This window comes from Labrus bergylta, chromosome 18, assembly GCF_963930695.1.
Source record: "Labrus bergylta chromosome 18, fLabBer1.1, whole genome shotgun sequence".
In the NCBI taxonomy this organism is placed as follows: Eukaryota; Metazoa; Chordata; class Actinopteri; order Labriformes; family Labridae; genus Labrus; species Labrus bergylta.
In genome coordinates, this window is record NC_089212.1 from 16,631,973 (window position 1) to 16,651,243 (window position 19,271).

The window sequence follows — 19,271 nt, forward strand, 5'->3', positions numbered from 1 at the left end:
TGCGCCTTCTCAACTTTTGTGGCCCGTACCGATTTTTCCGAAGTCACCCGAGTGTTTTTTTTTTTTTTTTAAACATGTTCTGGATATAAACCGCTTGCCAATGCCACACAAGCTTGCTAAAATTGCCTTTTAATTTAATATATATATTTTTTAATTAAATGGTTTCCTTTCCCCCTCGTTTTGTCAGAAGCTTTAAGGTGGTGTTAGCTTGGGGAGCTTGTAGCCCTCCAATCCCTTTGTCTGCATGCCTCCGTCTCGCAGCCTGTTGTTCGCTCAGGAGATAACAACACCGCACGTTCACCAACCAACACTTACAACATAGTCTGCAGAGAATTCAGGTGAAACTCAAGATGTTAATTGAAGACATTTTTTAAACATTAAAATAGCAGTTTTCTGCAGGGAACATCCTTTGCTGTGGCAGCAAGCTAACCACACAGTTGCAGCCTTTTTTTTTCATTAAACTTTGTTAGATGTGCTTTGTGTGAGGCTCTATGGGTGTTTTGATGGGAGTTCCTGTTTAACCACGACTGAATTACCTAACAGGTGGATTTATTATCCTTCACCTGGATGGGCTTTTGACACCAGTGAATACTCACTCCCTGGCTGCTTGGACCAGTCAGCATTTAGGGGTGCTGAAGTGGGACAGAGTTGTCAAGACACCATGTGTGTGTTTGCGTTGAGATCAGCACGCGCCTCATTACCTTCAAGCCCCCACACCTCGCTGTGCTGTGTGATGATCCCATATTCTCCATCCCTTCTCTATGCATTTGCTCTCCTAATGTCTGTCTTCATCCGCCTCCCCTAACTCTCACTTCCCATCCTTTCCCAGCCGCTCCTCCAAGTCCTCATTCCCCGCTTCACTGTTGAATTATTGAGACAGACTGAAGCAGCTGCTCTCAGCTTTGCGTCAGAGTTAAGAGAGACAGAAGAGGAAAGAAGGAGACAAGGAGAGAGAGAGAGAGATGGTGGGCAGACTCATCCATGTTTTAAAGACGAGGGTTTTGTCGGGCATCCTCGCGTAGGATTTCAGGTGTGCTGGTGGTCTATGTGAGGGGCAGTTTTTCACCCGGTGGGGAGCACATGTATGCGCGCACTGACGTCCAAGAGGCAAGAGGGTATGAAGAACAGAAAGGTCAGGAGGTCACCTCAAATGGTCTTTTTAATTTCAGGAGAAGATAAGTGAGATTATAAATCAAAAGCAAGTTGTAAAAACGTGTGCCACCAGGCTGTACTAACTCACAAAATGTGGGTTGAATGGTAACGTTCAACCTTCTGAATTTTAACTTCATATTCTGGCTGTCAAAAGCACAGATGTCCTCTTTCCTCCCCTTCATGACTTAATAGCCCCTCTGATGACTGGTACCATCTACTTGTTTGTGTCAAAAAGTGGGACATAACCACTCTTATGTTCCAGTCAAAACACAGTTCTGTCCCCATATCTCCCCCCCTCCACTATATAGCTCTTCTGTCTCCTCCTCCAACTCAAAATTGTCTTCCTGTTCTGTGAGCAAGCTTCTGGGCTTTAATAATGCAGTAGGCCAGGTGCACGCACACGCAGCCCCTTTCGCATCCCACACAAAAAGACACATACACACACCACACATTAAAATTTCATTTAAGGCCTCTTGGGTTGGGGGGCGGGGGGGTGGGGGTGTTCTGCAGTGTGATCCTCCTATCATCCCCAGACATAAGACCAACTCCTAAACTATTCCCTACTAGTAAAACTCCTACAACGGGCTTCACATGTGTTACGCAAGCTAGTAACCCTGGAGTTTACAGAGCGACGTTAACAGTGTCAACATTTGAAGCGCTAACTCTCTGCATCCTGAACCTTCCTGCAAGTCTTTCCCCTGCTTATTCAACACTGTTAACATCAGTACACATGCAGAGGAAATAGAGGGATTAATGTTAAAAGTGTAGAGGTAAAACTTGTGTGCTCTGTGTAGGTGTGTGTGTGTGTGTGTGTGTGTCCCAAAGACAAGCTTGACCTGCGAGTGGCAGTGACTTACACTCTACACCAGCGGTCACAGAGAGCTTTGTGACCTACAAATTGGTAGGAGCCTCTGAAAGTGGTCAGATTCCCCTGGCTAGAGTGGTCAAGTGTGTGTGTGTGTGTGTCTTAACAGTACTGCAGTCTTGAGTCTCTTAAGAGCACCGGCTGAACAACAACTGTTCTGTCCCTATGCCTGTGTTAAAATCAGCACGTGGCTCCAGCCACGATGTGTTTATGCTGTCAGATATGTTGCTGTTGGGAAGTGTGTTATACATGTATTTAGAGCTGGACAATAGTAGTGCAAATGTTTGTTCATGTGGATGTCTGCCTGCTCATGTACATTTTCTTATCTGGGTTGCTATCTGCAAGAAGGGAACTCCCTCGGCTATTTATTACCTTCTGAGCAGGATAGCTTGCTGTAGGGAGACAAATGCATTTAACATTGAGATTTTAACCGCTCTTATACAAGAGCCACAGGTCTACTCAAATCATGTTCAACCTGTGATTGACCCGCTCATAGCATAAGACTTATACAACTCTTTAATCTGTGTGGTCCACATTTTTCAACAAGACCGTCTGCAGCTGTAATTCAGGGCACACTACAGAGAACCTTTACAATTACATACAACTTTATTACAAATGCACAAAGTATAGTCTACATATCTGGATGCTGTTTTTTTTACACTTGGCCATTTTCAACAAGTATGGGAGAATAAAAAAAAAAAAATTCAAATAAAGTTGTTGTGGTACAGATCCCAGTATCAGCACCCCCCAAAATTAAACTGTACTCACCCCAAAGTTTTTCCTTCTCGCCGCTACAAAACGGTATCAGACAACACAGCAAGTTGCACTGCTCTGCCACTGTGGATGAATTACTATGGCTGCCACTGGCAACTATACCTTTTTTCAAGCAGGGAAAAGCAACTGAACCAGATAATCTTTCATGTGATGACAATAAACAACAACAGTGGGGTGCTAGTGGAGAATGTAATGTTTGTCAAAACAGTATGATGTAGAAGTTTCAGCTTATAAATGATTGTTTTTCTGATGTCAGGGTGAGTGTCAATGGGTTGCAAGCCAAATTTCAGCAAACATGAGCTTAGCTTGTCCGACAGGGCTCTGCCTGTTTTAAGGTTAGGATGCCTTCAGTCAGTGTTTTTCAGTGACAAGCAGAGTTCAGGCAAAGGTCTCGATACAGATATGTTTTTATAGTTTTACGTGACACTTGTTCAGTTATGACTGCCAGCTGGAGTAGGTTTTAAAGCAAAGCGTCATCCTTCATTATTTACTTGAATGTGTTACGAAGTGTTATACTTGAGCCAGGCAGACAACATTGAGAGCACATGATCACATCATCCTTTAGATATAGAAAAGAGCATTCTTTAAAAGCTGTCACATCACTATTGAATCAGTCATTGGGAGCTGGTTGGTAAAAATAGGAAACAGAACTGCTATTGGGAAGGCAATACTGCAATTCATTAAACAGACTCTTTTATCCAAAGTGACGTACATCAGAGAGTAAGTACAACACAAACAAGGATCTAGAAAGGAGGAAACAACGTCAGAAAGTGCAAATGAACAGCTTTGAATTTGATTGGACACTCCGGTGCTGACAGGCAATGCACAGAGGCGGAGCCCAACATCGACAGCTGTTCTTGAGACTTCTAATAATTATCAAAACCATCGTCGTCATCATTAAGGTCCTCATTAATATCACGTGTTCATGAAAGAGCTGGGTCTTTAGCTTTTTCTTAAAGGTGCAAAGGGTCTCTGGATCAAATGGACTTCGGATGTTCGTTCCACCACCAGGGGGGCGACAGAGGAGAAGAGTCGTTAGAGACTCAGAATGCTGCCGCGAGGGTTAGATCAGACATTTTCATTGGCTGAGCGTAGTGGGCGGGAGTGTAGACCTGGATGATGGAGTTTAGGTGAGGAGGAGCTATTTTATTTTAAAATCTCAACATCTTTATTTAAAAAAAATCAATAACTGCATTGATCTTCTTGAACAAAACCTAGTTCAGTATAGTGTCAACATAAAGCTTGGCCTGGGTCTGACACTGCTTGTTGACGTATACATCCACTGGGTCAGTCATATAAGGGGTTAACTGTGTGTGAAGATCAGCTGAAGTCTAGGATGTCTCGTTCATTGTTGTGTATGGGATGTGGGGAACAGCCTTGAAATTTTATCTGGAGTTGTGTCTGAATTATGAGCTTTGCCATATGTACAAAATGAAACAACATTCAGCATTAGTGTGTACCCTTAGTGTGTGAAGAACTGATTGCTAAGCCAAGCAGAGCTGTTCATGTGTCACGGCACAAAAAGTTTGGATTTAAAATCTTTGGCCATGTTAAAAACACGTTGCATCATAAATTCCTTAAGGCACATGTATTTAAATGCGCCAGCTGTCATCCCTTCTGCTGTTATGATGTTAGAAAATAACTCCTGTGTTGTGTCTACGTGAGGGACAATGTGTGATCATGTAGTGACCATCGTCTCCAACCTTCTGTTATCATCTATTTGCCTATTCGTTCCTCTTACAGACTACATTTGCATACTAACAATGCATAAATTAGTCTTTTGCATTACATTATTATTATTAAGAACAGGTCGTGCACAGATAGTATCTCCATCATAACACACCACAGCCGTTGTTGCTCCCATATGCAGCCCGATGGCTGATTCACAGCATTCAGCAGAAAGAGGAACTATATAAATAAATTAGTCTTCTTGACCCTCATACTGCAAGTCTGGAGTGCAGTAATATGTCCCATGTGAACATGTATTTATTGCCATTATTCATAGCTACACACGCTTAAGTTTAGAGCACTAACTCAATAGACTTATAGCATTTATAGCCTGAAGTGACACTTAACTTAAATCTGCATTAGTTAAAACTTAGCAGTGACATAAAGGATGGCTGATGGATTAAAAAACACTTAATGCTAAAATATGAAATCTAAACACAATTTCAGAACCACACAATTTGGAAAATAACTTCTGATCATAACTTGTTTTTGTAATTTCTGAAGACTACTTCAGAAATGACTGAAATAATACCCAATGTTGTTGCCATCTCAACTTCTTATTTGTTTGTTGTAGTGTTCAATTCTTTGACTCAAGTTTGAATTCTTTCATTGTTTGAGTTCCTTTTATAAATAAGCAGAATCTGAAGAAGTTGTAATGTTCTACCTAGAGGCAGCCTGAGGTTTCAGCCAGTGGCTGAGCATGTAAGCAGCATGATGGATTCAAAAATATATATATATATTTTTTTTTTAAATATTCTTCAGGGAAAATTCAGAGCAGCTTTCACAACAGACTCCATTAAGCTTCTTTTAAACATGGTGATAGTTACTTTGAACTCATCAGAACCCCTATCCAAACTTTTTTTTTTTCCTTCAATAAATGATCAGAAAAGTCTAAAAGAAGACGTCTGAGTTGTCCCCACGTTCAGCCACACAGACAGCATTGGGAAAGCAAATGAGCTGCTTATGGTTAAAAAACAAAACAAAAAAAAACTGCACAACAGCCTTATTATCCAAAAACCATGTTTCGTTGATCATTTCATTGACTAATGATGGGGACAGTGACACTGAGCTACTGGCCCTCTCATTAGGACCTTATTGGCCTGTCAGAGGACTGTCTACTCTGGGCATGCGGGCCACTGTCATATCCACGCTGCCGGTCGATTGATGGTCCATTAACAGCCTATTAAACAGGACTAAGTGACGGCGTTGGAGTACAATGTTGGGCCAATGGGGGTTTCCCCACTCCACAGCATGGTTCTTGTGTGTGCTAATAGACCCTGGTGGATTGCTGTACTCATATGTAATAGCAGTGATTTAAAAAAAAAGTCTGTCTGGAGCGTTTAAAAAAAAAAAAAAAAAAATGAAAAAAAGAAGTGGAGAATCCTGTTGTATCAAGTGCTTTTCTGTCAGTATCTGGTGTGTTCAGTCATATTCTTGTTTTATTAAGACGGCTCTGTAGGTGATTTTTTTAGCTTCAGGTAGGATAAAAGGACTTTGGCTGCTTGTATGATGCAATGTGGAAGAATGCCACAGATGTGATGCTCAGATCATATAGCAACTTTATTCACAACATTTACAGGAACCCAAAAACCTTCAATCACATTTTAAGGGCAGGGACCTGAAGCCAGTTGTCGTTTGTTGCCGTGGTTGGAGTTTCTATAAAGTCCCTGCAGCTGAGGTTACACCTAAGAGCATCCCTTTGTATTAATGTGAAGTTAACTGTTGTGATGGTTGCAAGCATTGAGACTGAAACAACTTGTGTACAGCTATCATTTATACTGCAGTTCTTTTTGTTTCAGTTATGTTTAAATAAGATGAACGACCAACATACTTATATATATATGGTAAAAAACAACAGCAACCTTTTCCATTATTTGCTAACTGATTAATTCAGGGTTCCTGACTTCCCTGCAGTTTTCAGTCACTTTTGTAACCTCTTCTTTTTAAGAATACATTCAAACACCTTTGTAACACACAAAAAAGTGTAACAGCTGCTCGACTCTTTTAGATATTTTTGGCTGCTTACTTGAAGTGTCTACTTGTAAATGAAGTGGTATACCCAAATACAGTAAAGCTTCAAAATAGGGAGCATTGAAATGAAATTGGTTCGGTTTCTACCAGGATGACGATCAGCATTGATTGTTGATGTAGTGAATTGAAACCATAAATTCCTCATTGCAGGCTAAACTGCCTGGGAACGCCTGAGGTCTTTTACTTGCAGAGCTGTTCCAGCAGTGCATACATATATCAGGATGAACTGGGCGGGAGCAAACGTAACACATCTGTGTTTCCTCCCCACCATTCAACCTCCCACCAGCCAAATAGAGAGACACAAAATTTAATTTCGTTATTTATGGAATTTTTGTGCACTCGTTTTATTTCAGCAGAGCATTAACGTCTTTTAACTTATTGTCTCTTCTCTGTATTTACAACAAAATAACAAAAAGTTGTACCACCCCCAATGTCAGGGAGCCAAGGACCAGGCCATCACCCCTAACAGATCGACCTGGGGGAAACACTGCTCATGCACCTGACATTTCTTCAGACATACAGTACAGTTTCTCATATAAACATCTCAAAGGATACAAAGACAAGTACATATTACTTTACTCTCTTTCTATGTGTGTAGTGTAGTTGGGAGCTAGTTTTTATTGACAACAAACCAGAGAACTCAAAATCTTGTAGTTTTTCTGGGCCCACATCAACTGTTGACGCCAGTGGCTGTAAATCAATACGTTTTCCAACCATTTTGAGATATGAACATAGTCACAGTGGACATCAGCTGCCTCTGCAAGCTTTACAACTAACTTTTAGATGAAGATTCTAAGAAGTCTGGGATTCATAAAAGTCTGTCTTATTTTATTTTCTCTCAGATGAGGTGTCAAAAATGCAAAATGTCTGTCTAATGGGAAAATAGAAAGAGTCTGACTTGGGAGATGACGAAGCTGAATGTGGTACCTAAGAGATGTTTTTCTTCCTCTTTCAGGTTAGCGTTGTATGTGTACGAGTACCTGCTACATGTGGGAGCACAGAAGTCCGCACAGACCTTCCTGTCCGAGGTAAGATGGCACCATGACTCCAACGAGTTTGAAGCATGTTTAATGTTTGTCTAGATCAAAGAAGAAAAAACGACAATATCTCCAACGATTAAACCCAACGCATGTCACATGGGCCTTGATGACCTATGAGTGGACCACAGTAAAAACTGGGATTTTATTGCAGTAGTGGATGCTCACAACAACTTGTATCATCGGTGCATACATGCTGAACAAGATGACCGAGTGTTAGGTGCTGCATCAATATTTGAAAAGGAAATCCGGTAAAGTTACAGCAGATCATGCACACTGTCTGCCACAGAGAATCTTAAGTGTAAAACCAACTGATGCAGCATGGAAACACAATGTTGTTAAACCAATACTTTTCACGTTCTAAAAAAAAAAACCAGCCCGTTTGGTTCCAGACAAGCGAATAATAGTTTACAATTGAGCTATAACTACAATCAAAGACACTTCAGATGTAACAGAAAAATAACAGAGAAGCAGGACAGAGACACAACAGAAGGACAGCAGTCAGGAAGATGGAGATTGACAGAGCAGGAAAGATGCCTATCTTCACGTCCGAGGCCATTGACAGTTTGAGACAGACTGATTATATGTTCTTAACCTCTGGACCTGCAGACATAATCCTCTCACTCTCTAGTGGCTGCAAGTGACTTTTCTCCTCTCTCCCGTCTCCTTCAGATTCGATGGGAGAAGAATATTACATTAGGGGAGCCTCCGGGATTCCTGCATTCATGGTGGTGGTGAGTGTCACATTCACTTTTTTTTTTTCCTGTATGAAGAGAGCTTGTATTGTCTTGTTTTTTTTGATAATGTATGTATTTCCATTTTATTTGCTATGGTGTTACACTCGTGTTTTTACAGCGTGTGATCCCCTCCCATACAAAGACTCGCAGAGCTCTAGTTTCTATCCTGACCTGGCATCATTCATCATTCTCAAAATCACAAACAGGAGCTTCATTTCAAAGTCAGTGTCTGGTTAAGAACACTATACAGCAGAACTCCTTTTGTTGAGGAACTTAATTAAAAAAACAAAACACAATAGAAATAAAACTATGAAAACACAACATAAAATATTAGGAATAATGGAAAATCATTTTTTATGTAGTAATGAATAAGATGATGGCTGTGTCTGTGTTATCATTAGTCCTTTTTTTCATCGATGATTAAAAAAACGACCTCCATAGACGGGCATATGAGCAGAGCCTCTGCCTTGGGGTTGACCAGACTCAGAGGGCGTGATCCCTCCCTCCCGGTCTTCTCCCCTCTCCCCTCCTCCAGCTCTCCATCCTTCACCCCATGTTCCTGAAACAATAGATCCAGATGGTTAGGGATGGACCCCCACCCTAAATTCTATGTCCCCCTCCCCCTCCTCACCCTCTCGTCACCCTTTGTGTGCCCCCCCACCTCCCACTTTTCTTTGTTCATGTGGAAGAGGGATTCTTAGCAGATTAACCCTTTACATTCCATCTTCCTTTGTGCCACTTCTCTATCCGCTGTCTTCCTCCTCCCACTTCTCCTGTCATTTTTGCCCCTGGCTAAGATTTGACCTTTAAGGTCATCACCCTTAACCGTGATCTGCAGTTTCACTTGATTTTTCTTAAGGTAACTGTTGTTTCTTAACTGTAATATTCAACTTTTCCTGTAGCTAAAGGTCAATTGTAAGATATCATACCCATCTTTATGCCATTTTTAAACTCTCAAGCTTTGACCTGACAGTAGACTAATTCCAGTGAAGAATGAGAAGGAGATCTTTTTATATAGAAAAACACTTTCCACTAGTTTCCCACTTAAGACATTTTCTGTCACATTCCAACAAGAAAACAAATCAGAATCTGTCCAAAAGGTGATTTCTTCTGCCCAATGAAAATTCCTTCTCTGATTCAGCAGTTAGGTATGCTAGCTTTCCAAAATGAACTTGATGCCACAGATTGTACGCATTGGCAAAATAATAACAGGGGTTGACATTAAGTCAAATTTGCCAGTCGTGGCCCAGGAACGTTAGGCCTACTTTTGATTTGAAAAATAACAGTCACCAATTTACTCTTGAACCATTCTGATGCAAAAGTAAAGTACAACTTTTATTTAATTAATTGAGCTCTAATTATTTTCATATATCTATTTGCTCATGTTTATTCACCATGCTGGTAACTGTAAGAGTCTACTTAATCTGACTGATATTAATATGAGGCTGTGATAGAGCTGGAATTGATCACTTTTCTCTCCTTCTTTCTTCTCTGTGAGAAACACTTGATCCTTAGAGCTTTACTTTAGGAGCTCTCTTAAGGGCTGAGATGCTTTGTGAATAACCTTTATCTTTACATGGATCTAGTCTTTAACTTAAAGTGGAAATTTTGTTCCAGCTCCAGCTGTCTGTCACTGTGGCTGAAACTTTTCTCCGTTCTGTTTTCATCATGCCCTGCAGTCACTCTCGACTCTTCCAGTGATTTTTTTTCCTTTGAATGCTGATTTAAGCTCGGCTTTTGTCAGGATATGATGGTTTTAAAACCGTTTTGCCAAACTTGTTTTTTATCAGAGAAAACCTGTGCTAAGATCTGTGTGCGAGTGTACAATTCGAGAGTAGCGGGCGCGCTCGCGGGAGGGACAGCAGTGAAGCCGTCGGCTGCCTTTCATCTACGACACACAAGTGCGCGCACAAGCACTTGATACGTTGACGCTGTAGCAGTTATTAGCGCAACGTTTTTAAAATAATTACTGACAAAACACCGGTATGACAGGATAGCGCTGTGAAATTGAGAACGTGTTACAGTCTATTTTTTTTCAGGCAGTATTTTAACTGGCCCGAGCGGGCCAGCTGAACGTGCAATCAGTTGGCCCGGACTCTATCAATCATTCATCAGGGCCAGCGGGCCATTTATAATGTTGAGCCCTGAATGAAGTATGCACCAATGGCATTACTGACCAAAGAGCCGTGTTTATTGTTAATGTTATACTTTGAGACCAAAGTATTTTTTTTACTGTATGGAACTGTGAAAAACATTTAGCCAGTGTATCCGTTCAAAAGAGGAGTACTTTGCACAGGTACACAACATAAAGTATAATTGATCCCAGCCTTCTGTTATCTTACAACGCAAAGTATGTAAAAACCACCGCCAGGGGGCTTTCAGTTAAAACAATAACAAAAGATGGCGTCGAGGCTAGCGGGGAATCATGGGAGTCCTCTCTGCTGCTCCCTCAATTGATTGACCTCTTCAAGTTAAGCTCCTTCAAGAAAATTACAGCACTCTACAGAACTGTACCACTGGATTCATAATAAACTCACTGTGTTGCTGAAGGACACTATTGTGAATTTAGTTCTGTACATATTACAAAGGAACACATATTTAAAAAGCGGTGTGTAAAATTACAGAATTGTAAATATAGCCTTAAATGCTCTTAAAAAAGTACAATGTCTAGTGTAACTTTTCACCTCAGGGGGTTGGTTCTGCTGAGTCTGAGAAATGAGCGTCAGGCCGGGAAAGCACCATCAGCAATATTAGACCAAGGGTATGTTTTAATAAAAAGAAACTGAATGAACAGAATAGTAATATTTAGAATCCAGGGTAAAACTAGAGAACAAGTTTGAGCGACCTTTTCTGTTAAGGCTTTAAATCTAGATGTAACTTCTGTCTCTGCACAGATAGGAGTTATAATAGAATTTACACATGTTAAATGACGGCTTATTTGAGGCTCATACTAATAGAGTGTGGCCTTTTGAATAAAAGGTTTTATATCTCTAATTTAAACAGAATTTATACGTTTGAATTTTGGTAAACCTGTCCGGTTTTATCATATAGGGAACTACTTCCCTTCTTCTCTTTAAGACTCACAAACTTGGATATCTGTCTGGGTGTCCAGAACAAAACCATAGCATTCTTATCATGGGATAAGATGACTTTGTCATTTTGTCTTGGGACTGTACTACGCCTCCCAAATTACTCATGCAGTGCAGAGGTGCATGAATTGCGTTTTTGGATTCAACAGGACGAGTGCTGCAGATTGCTAGGACATGTGAATCTGCTGCCTGATTAGTCCCATTGTTCTTCATGTTGATGTTTCACCAGGATTATAGCACTTTCTTTAATCAATAGACACAAATTGATTCAATGAAGACCTCTGAGACAGGCTGCACACACGCAGTAAGCATTGACATTTGATATTTGTATGTTTGTGTTTCTACACTGGCAATGTTCAAATAGTCTGAAACAAAAGCTTGTATGGAAGAAGTTTATTTATGCTTCTTTAAAGCTGTTGTGACTTAATTTACCAGTATTCACACAGTGGAAACCCCCCACTCCAAAACGACAACTACTGGTGCGTTATTCACATGGGGTAGCATAAAATCACAACATAGCAGCGAGTCTCACGCAATGTTCCAGAGGTTGGCCAAATGTCGTCGTCCTGCACTTCTGGTGTGGATCAACCAGTTTGAAATGGCTCCGCCACTCATCTTTTATCAAAATTGTGGAGGACAATCTTCCATAACACAGGCCTGTTTGGTCTTGCTCTCCATTCTCCTTTCTGAAACCTGCTCTGTCATTTCGCCTACATTTCTTCTGTACAAAACATGTTGCTCACTTGAGTCTTGCCATTATTCATATCATGTTTGTCAATTAATCTGTACAGTGAGAAAAAGTATGACTTGTGGTTCATCAGCCATCATTGTTTCGATAGCATTGGTGCTGCCATCGCTTATTTCTTTTTAGAAAGAGTAGCACATAAGTGAAGAACATTTACAGACATCAATCTTACCACATTTTTTTTTCTTCTATAAACATAACATTGTCGATGGGGAGGAAACAGTGGTTACTTAAGGAAACCAGGCTTTTAAAAGACTTACCATCCAAGCTTTATAATCAGTCACTAATGTTGAAGCAGTGGTCCTGCAAGATAACAGAAGTTGTCTGTAGCAATGCGAACAGTCTTGAACACTTTAGTTTACACTTGACTAGTTCTTTGAGAATTTAAGGGAGTCGATATATTTAGGAGTTGGTTCCTGAATACTGGAAAGAATGGATGGCTGACAGTGATTGAATTGACTTTAGTGGATGGGACATTTTACCATTTATAAAATATTATTAATAACATTATACATTTATCATTTGTCTTAAATTAAAAAATGCAAAAGAAAAAAAAGTTTGTGATGAATTATGTTTGGACTGAAATTCAACTTATTTGACCAAAACTCTGTTAAAAAAAGATGTCAGACGGTTCCTGCTGACTCAGTCCTGAAATGAGCAGTTGGAATCGATGTTTTGTTTATATCTCTGAAGGAATGAATAAGCAGAGTAATATCTATAAACCAATTTAAGTGACATTTCTCTCACTTTGTTAGTCGGAAGGTACTTAGTGGGGTAAGAACCAGACTTTTCTAAAAGGAACATTCTCTTCATTTTGGGTCCAGAAAAATGACTGAAGTGGTTGTTAAAATGTCTCTTTGGAATAACCCTCTGAATTTTGTGTGAATATGCTGAGGTTCTTCTGAGAAGCAAAATACATCCCACCGCAGTGTCATTTAAGGGGTCAGTGTAAGTGAGCGGCCAGGGGAAGCCACTAGCACAATGCCTCCAAAGTGAATTGTATCAAATACAATAGCATATTCTTTTACTTTTACCGGGATCTGATCTTTTTTTCAAAAAGTCTGTATATCCACAGAGCCTACCACCAGAGTAGCGGAATCATTATGAAAGAACAAAGGCGCATTTGTGACGGCTTCTTCAAGGCGCTGTTGCGGAATTGCAATCTGAAAAGGTCTTATGAGTGTGTCGGAATGAAATGATGAGAAGATGCACTCACAATGACGCCGTCTCCAAATCAACGCTTCTACAAGAGGCTATCTTAAAGCTCGAGTGTAGCCTTACTTTTGTCCTCACAGCAATGTTTAGGGTTCCGAAATAGAAGCAGTCAATGCATGTATGAATATGTAAGTGTGTGAGTCTATGTGGGTTTTGAGTGAGTGCGAGGTTGATTGAGGGGGGCGTTGTGTCTGGCATTGTGCCCCTCTAACTGTGATGCTCAAGTGTGTAAGAGTCGGTTTAAGAGCGCTGGGGAGATAGTGAGAGTGTGTGAATGGCTTATGAATAGCTGTTGTACATTTGCTTCTATTGCTCTGTGTAGTAACCTTTGGCCTCTCCTCTGTCTTCCCATGCCCCTCCACCCTCCGTTTCAGTGTATTCTGGGATTTGTATTGTGCGGCTCCAGACCGAAGGGAGACATGCGAACACTCCAGCGAGGCCAAGGCCTTCCATGACTATGTAAGTGACGGACCGGCTCTGCAGCCACTTCTTTTTCTTTTTTAAAGCATTCTGTCTTTACTCACTGTGGGATCAGGTGTTTGTTTGTCCATTTGGGACACACGTACCCTCTGTACATACTCTAACACAGAGGTCAAGTGTGTATGGAGGAACTTGAAGTGGGACTCATGGCAGAGGATAATGTGCAGCACAAGGACATTAGGACAGAGAATATAATGATATGCTACATGTTCCACTAACAATTATAAACACCATCTGATTTCAAACTAGAAAAAGCTTTTCTTATTAAGTTAATGAACTGATGATGTTCTTGATAATTTAATTGATTGATTGGTGTACAAATTGTAAAAAAAAAAAAAGAAAAAAGTCTGGCACTCCAATATTAAAACAGTTAAAAAACAGAAACCATGTAGTTATGGAATTTAAGCTTGACTTTTTTTGTGTGTGTTTTGTGAGCTAACTTTTCAATCAAGCTGGAAGAGTAGCAGCATATGAAGAAGAGCTTCTGGTTGCTAAAGTGGCACCAGCAAGTAGACAGAAATAAAAATAATTCTATCACACAGGGAAAAAACTGAAATAAAGGCAAAGCTGAAAACATGTAACATATTTAGAAAACAGAAAGCGAAGTGTAAGGTTTGGATGCTTTTTCTTCTTTTGGTTTTGGACTGTCCGTTGAACAGTAGAAGCAACTTAAGAACGTTCAGGCTCAAGAAACATTCATTGAGCATGCTTATATTTTAAAGACAAAGTGATTTTCCTCTCCTTTTACAGTCTCATCAATCCTGACTTGTAATAGAAACATTATTTTCAAATCTGAAATGTGATGTATAGTTGAGGTAGCCACTTCGGTTTATTCTGCAATCCAGTTTTGATTTGAATTATATCATTAAATATTGCACAAGTTTCCAGTGTGATATGTTTCGGTTTATATCGTGACCTTCAGCTCTTATTATTTCTTGAAATATATATATATATATATATATATATATATATATATATGTATGTATGTATATATATATGTATGTATGTATGTTTCTGTAGATGGCCCTGAAGGAAAGAATCTCCACCATCATTGGGTATTGGCCACCATTGCCATGGAGATGAAGCTAGTCAGTGTTGTTACATGTTCAATAACAGGTTGTTGTTGTTGCAGTTAGGACTGAAAAACGGCTTCATAAATGCTGAAATAATCCAGAAAGACCCATATGTGCAAGTCAACAGATTTAAGCTCCAGATTGTGTTAACCGTTTTCTCAACAGCATAAGCTTTGTGCCTCATGACACAGAATTTGTCTCTTAGCACAATGTATCATGGGAATTGTAGTTCAATTTATACAATGAGTTTTTTTTTTTTTGCGTACACATGTTCAGATTTTCCCAGTCTGTAGAGCTGAATACAAATGTCACTTCTGGAGACTGAAATGGTTTCTTCATGGATCATTTGATCAATTTACATTTGATCGACATCGCTTTACTTGAAAGAGAATTGGAAAATGTTCATGATTTTGATGTAAAATTGTGGGTAACTGTGCATTCTTTGCAAACTTGAAAAATGATTTGATGCTTTGCGGTGCTTGAAGGAGATATTCCTCTTCCTCCCTGTCCTGCTGCTATCAGCGGTCATAAGTCAGGGGTTAAGGGTCAGATATGGAGCAGCCTTTCTGGAGTTTGTAGGGATTCAGAGTCTTGATGGAGGACACTTCAGTGGGGCAGATGCCTGCTGCCAAAGGGACTCAGGTCCAGGTATAATAACAGCTCCACTGTACTGCCTAATAACACTGTAAATAAGTGTTTTTCCTCCTGTAACTGTATCCACTTGTGTTTAAATGTCGTGTTGTGATTGACACTGTGCGTCTGTCTTCAGCCTGTCCTCTCTGGCCAAGACAGTGTGGCATTGTGTGTGTGTGTGTGTGTGTGTGTGTGTGTGTTTGTGTGTGTGCTGTATAGTGTGGGGAGATAATGGAATAGAGTTCTAATCCGATAATCCCAGCACTGGGCCGAGGCTAAGCCAGGGATTTGTGTGTGTGTGTGTGCGTGTGTGTGTGTGTGTGTGTGCATGTGTGTGTGTGTGCGTGCGTGTGTGTGTGTGCGTGTGTGTATATATGTGTATTTTTGGACGGGGGCATCTTTGGCAACCAGCCCGTAGAGGGAGGGTGGAGGGGCTCTCACCCTCAGTGCCAGAGTGCCAGTTAACCCTGTGTGTGTGTACATAAATGTAGATGGGTGTGTGCTACATGGTTGCTTGCTGTCAGTGATAAAGCGAAGGAGACAGGAGCGGTTTAATTTTGGCTCCAGCCCCCCGAGGCGAGTCTCTGAGCACAGGTCCTTTTTCTACTGCTTTCAAAAGAAGGAGACGGTTTGAGACATTGGAAGGAAGAAAAAAAAACAATATTTCACCTCACCTCAAAGTTTCTCGGTCCTTTGAGGATGGCAAGATTGCAAGCCAGCATTATACAGGCATTATCACTGCTTCCTCTCCTGGGTGCAGGGACCCATCAAAGGTTTATGGGCACAGTAAAAGCTACTTTTACCCAAAGTTCTAACACCTTGGATTGACTCTGTTTTGGATTTATGTGGATTGAGGTTGAGCTTGGACATACACATCTACAGTAGAGGCTTTAAGATCTATTTCACCAAAGAGGCCGGCAGGCTGATAGTTTATGTTTGGAGTGCAGATAGTCCATTTACAGTCTTCTTGTTTGTGTTGATTATGTTCACAGATTGTAATCAATACAGAAAGTTAATTTGGTTTGTTCTTGATGTTCTCTAGCTCATTTAACTTTCACCTGCATGTACCTTGTCTGACGCTGGCATTATTATATTTGTATGTCATTAGTAAAACATCATGTTGGATTTGAATCATTTTGCTGCTTTAATGAGCTGCTTTTGATTATTAGTGGAGTAAGTATTTGATCCACATGAGTTTTCTTAGTTTTCTGAAAGGTATGTCATAACACTTATATTTCTATTTGATGTGAGGTGTGTGTGTTAGGGGGTTGGAGGTGGAGTGGAGGCTTTTTCAAAGTTTTTTAAGGATTTCCCTCATGAGTCAGTGTGGTGATCAGTGATTTAGGCACCAGGTGACGATATGAACCTTCATCGCACTCTTTCAAAATGTGGCCTTTGCTTCTATCTTCTTGTTTTCAGTATACCTAATATCCTTCTTAAAACGGATCATTACACCCGCCTTAACATTTGTTGTAATATCCGAGCCTCACTGCCTTCCAAGACCAAAAGAAATATGAAAATTGCTATATCTGATTGGCCAACATCCGTCCATTTACAGCTCATTCGCTCTAGGGGTTGTCATCATTGAAATAAACGAGTGGTGCTAATGCTGTCGTTGGATGCCATAGATTAATTGTTGAACAAGAGTCTGCAACAAAAGAGTTAACAGCTTGTGTCATGTAAATCACCAAAATTAGCTTATTATTCAAATGATTAATTAGCCATTTTTCATGATGAATGAATTTATTAAGTATATGAGATGCTGAAAAAGTAAAAGGAGCATTACATTTTCCAAAAGCCTAAATGGACATCTCCACATTGCAAGATTTGACCAGCCAACGCACCCAAAGGACCCTAATGAAGAAACCGTCTCTGTTACATTACAAAAAAGCCTGAGCAAGCAGAAGATTCACACCTTTGAGTGATTTAATAACTTAAACAATTAATCAATAACATTAATAGTTTGCAATTTCTTTTAGATCGACTTCTTGCAGCAGCTCGATTGCAAATGTTTGAATGGCCCCGTCGCTCATCACTCTTTCTCTACACACCTGCCCACGTTTCTCACTTCTTTCACACTCCTTCCCCACTTCTTTGCTGCATGTGGTTTCTCTTCAACACCCCCACATCTACTTCTTCTTTCCTCCCCTTCTTGACTTCCACCTTCTTTATTATATCTCTTACTCCCTCCTCCGCCCAACACAGCAGTCTTTCTGCCCCTTCGCATCTCACTCTTCTTATCGCGCCTTCCTCCTCTCTCTCTCTCTCTCTCTCTCTCTCTCTCTCTCTCTCTCTCTCTCTCTCTCTCTCTCTCTCTCTCTCTCTCTCTCTCTCTCTCTCTCTCTCTCGTCTCCCTGACTTCCCCTCCCTTCTTTCCCTCCCACCCCCCTTCACCACCATTACTTCCTCTGCTCCCGAGAGAAGATTGATTGGCTAATCTAGCTGTTTACCCACAATGCCTAGTAGTGCCGTGAAGGAGAGGGCAGTGAAGACACAACCAAATGACGGTTAAGGTATTTGAAAATAGAGCCGAGTGTGCAGATGTAAAAACAGAGAGCGGAGAAACAGAAAATTAGTGCTTTAAACGTATCTCTAAAACCATATTTAAAACCAGCATATACATTATGAATATTGCTATCTTTACTTATACGTTCATGTTCTTTTAAACAAACTACGTTTGTTAAAATGTTTGTTTCCACACGATAAATCAAGGATGAATCATCTTCTTGGCAATAAAAATCAAAACGAGCTCTTACTTCTCCCACATAGTTTCTGCCCTAAAGCTCTGCCTTGCATTATCAATGCAATGGAATGGAAGTAGCTCCATTAAAGTTGATAATTAGCTGGGTAATAAAGTTAGAAAAACCGCAATACATGTGTAAACATGAGCGAAGGTTGTAGTCTGTCTTTTGGGAATTTGAGCCTGGAAAGGTAACGTGAACCTGCAGTGAATCAGACAGAAGAAGAGCATCTTCTCACAGTTAGAAATGCTTGAACGATAAAATAAATGAATGAATGTGTATATCACCATGACGGTTCAGAGAGGCCCTTACAGGTATAGCTGAGTGAATCATTATGTATTTGTTTGACATACATGTTAATACTCATAAGTTGTAAAATTCATTTATGACACTGCTTATATAAAAATGTATATCAATGCCAAAGCCGTTAACTTGATTATGTAAATAATACATGTAAATATTTTTGGCCTGAACTATTTAAATCAAGGTAGATAGTAACAGGTCAAAATATCTTTGAAGATCAAAGATAGAGCTGAGAAAGATATCGACTGATACCTTGGTATCAGATTTTTTTTCTCTCCCCAATATTGATATCGGTAATAGACCCCCAAAATCCCACATTGGTCAGGCCCTATTGTCAACTAATGCAGAGTAGCTCTTCTGAGACCTGTGTAATTAAAAAAATATAAAAATGTTTTATGTACAAAATACTTGCTGCCGACATTTGGCCAGTGTTGACAAACTCTTCGCTCTACTAGCACTGCGCTGTTGTTATGTTAGCATTAAGCTACTTCCCCAAATGCTGCCCCCTAACATTAACACAGAAACAGAGGTAGAGGTAGAAGGAGGGGAAAGGTTCAGGCTTAGAGTTGGGATTGACCTCCTGACTCTGAGTCACCTGTTTTCGTCATCTTCTAAATATATATGTACAAGACGGAGAGATATAACATCAGCATCTCTGCCTTAAGTGT

At 40.3% G+C, this 19,271-nt stretch overlaps 1 protein-coding gene across 5 annotated transcripts in view; it reads left to right on the top strand.

Annotated features, from left to right (window-relative positions):
- Positions 1-19,271, top strand: part of LOC109997972 (single-stranded DNA-binding protein 3-like) — a 35,384-nt gene that overhangs the window by 1,027 nt on the left and 15,086 nt on the right. For all 5 annotated transcript variants that reach the window (XM_065966167.1, XM_065966169.1, XM_065966170.1 and 2 more), the window contains exons 2-4: positions 7,506-7,578; positions 8,260-8,321; positions 13,748-13,832. In XM_065966167.1, coding sequence (XP_065822239.1) covers positions 7,506-7,578; positions 8,260-8,321; positions 13,748-13,832 — 220 coding nt within the window. The remainder of the gene's footprint in view (positions 1-7,505; positions 7,579-8,259; positions 8,322-13,747; positions 13,833-19,271) is intronic.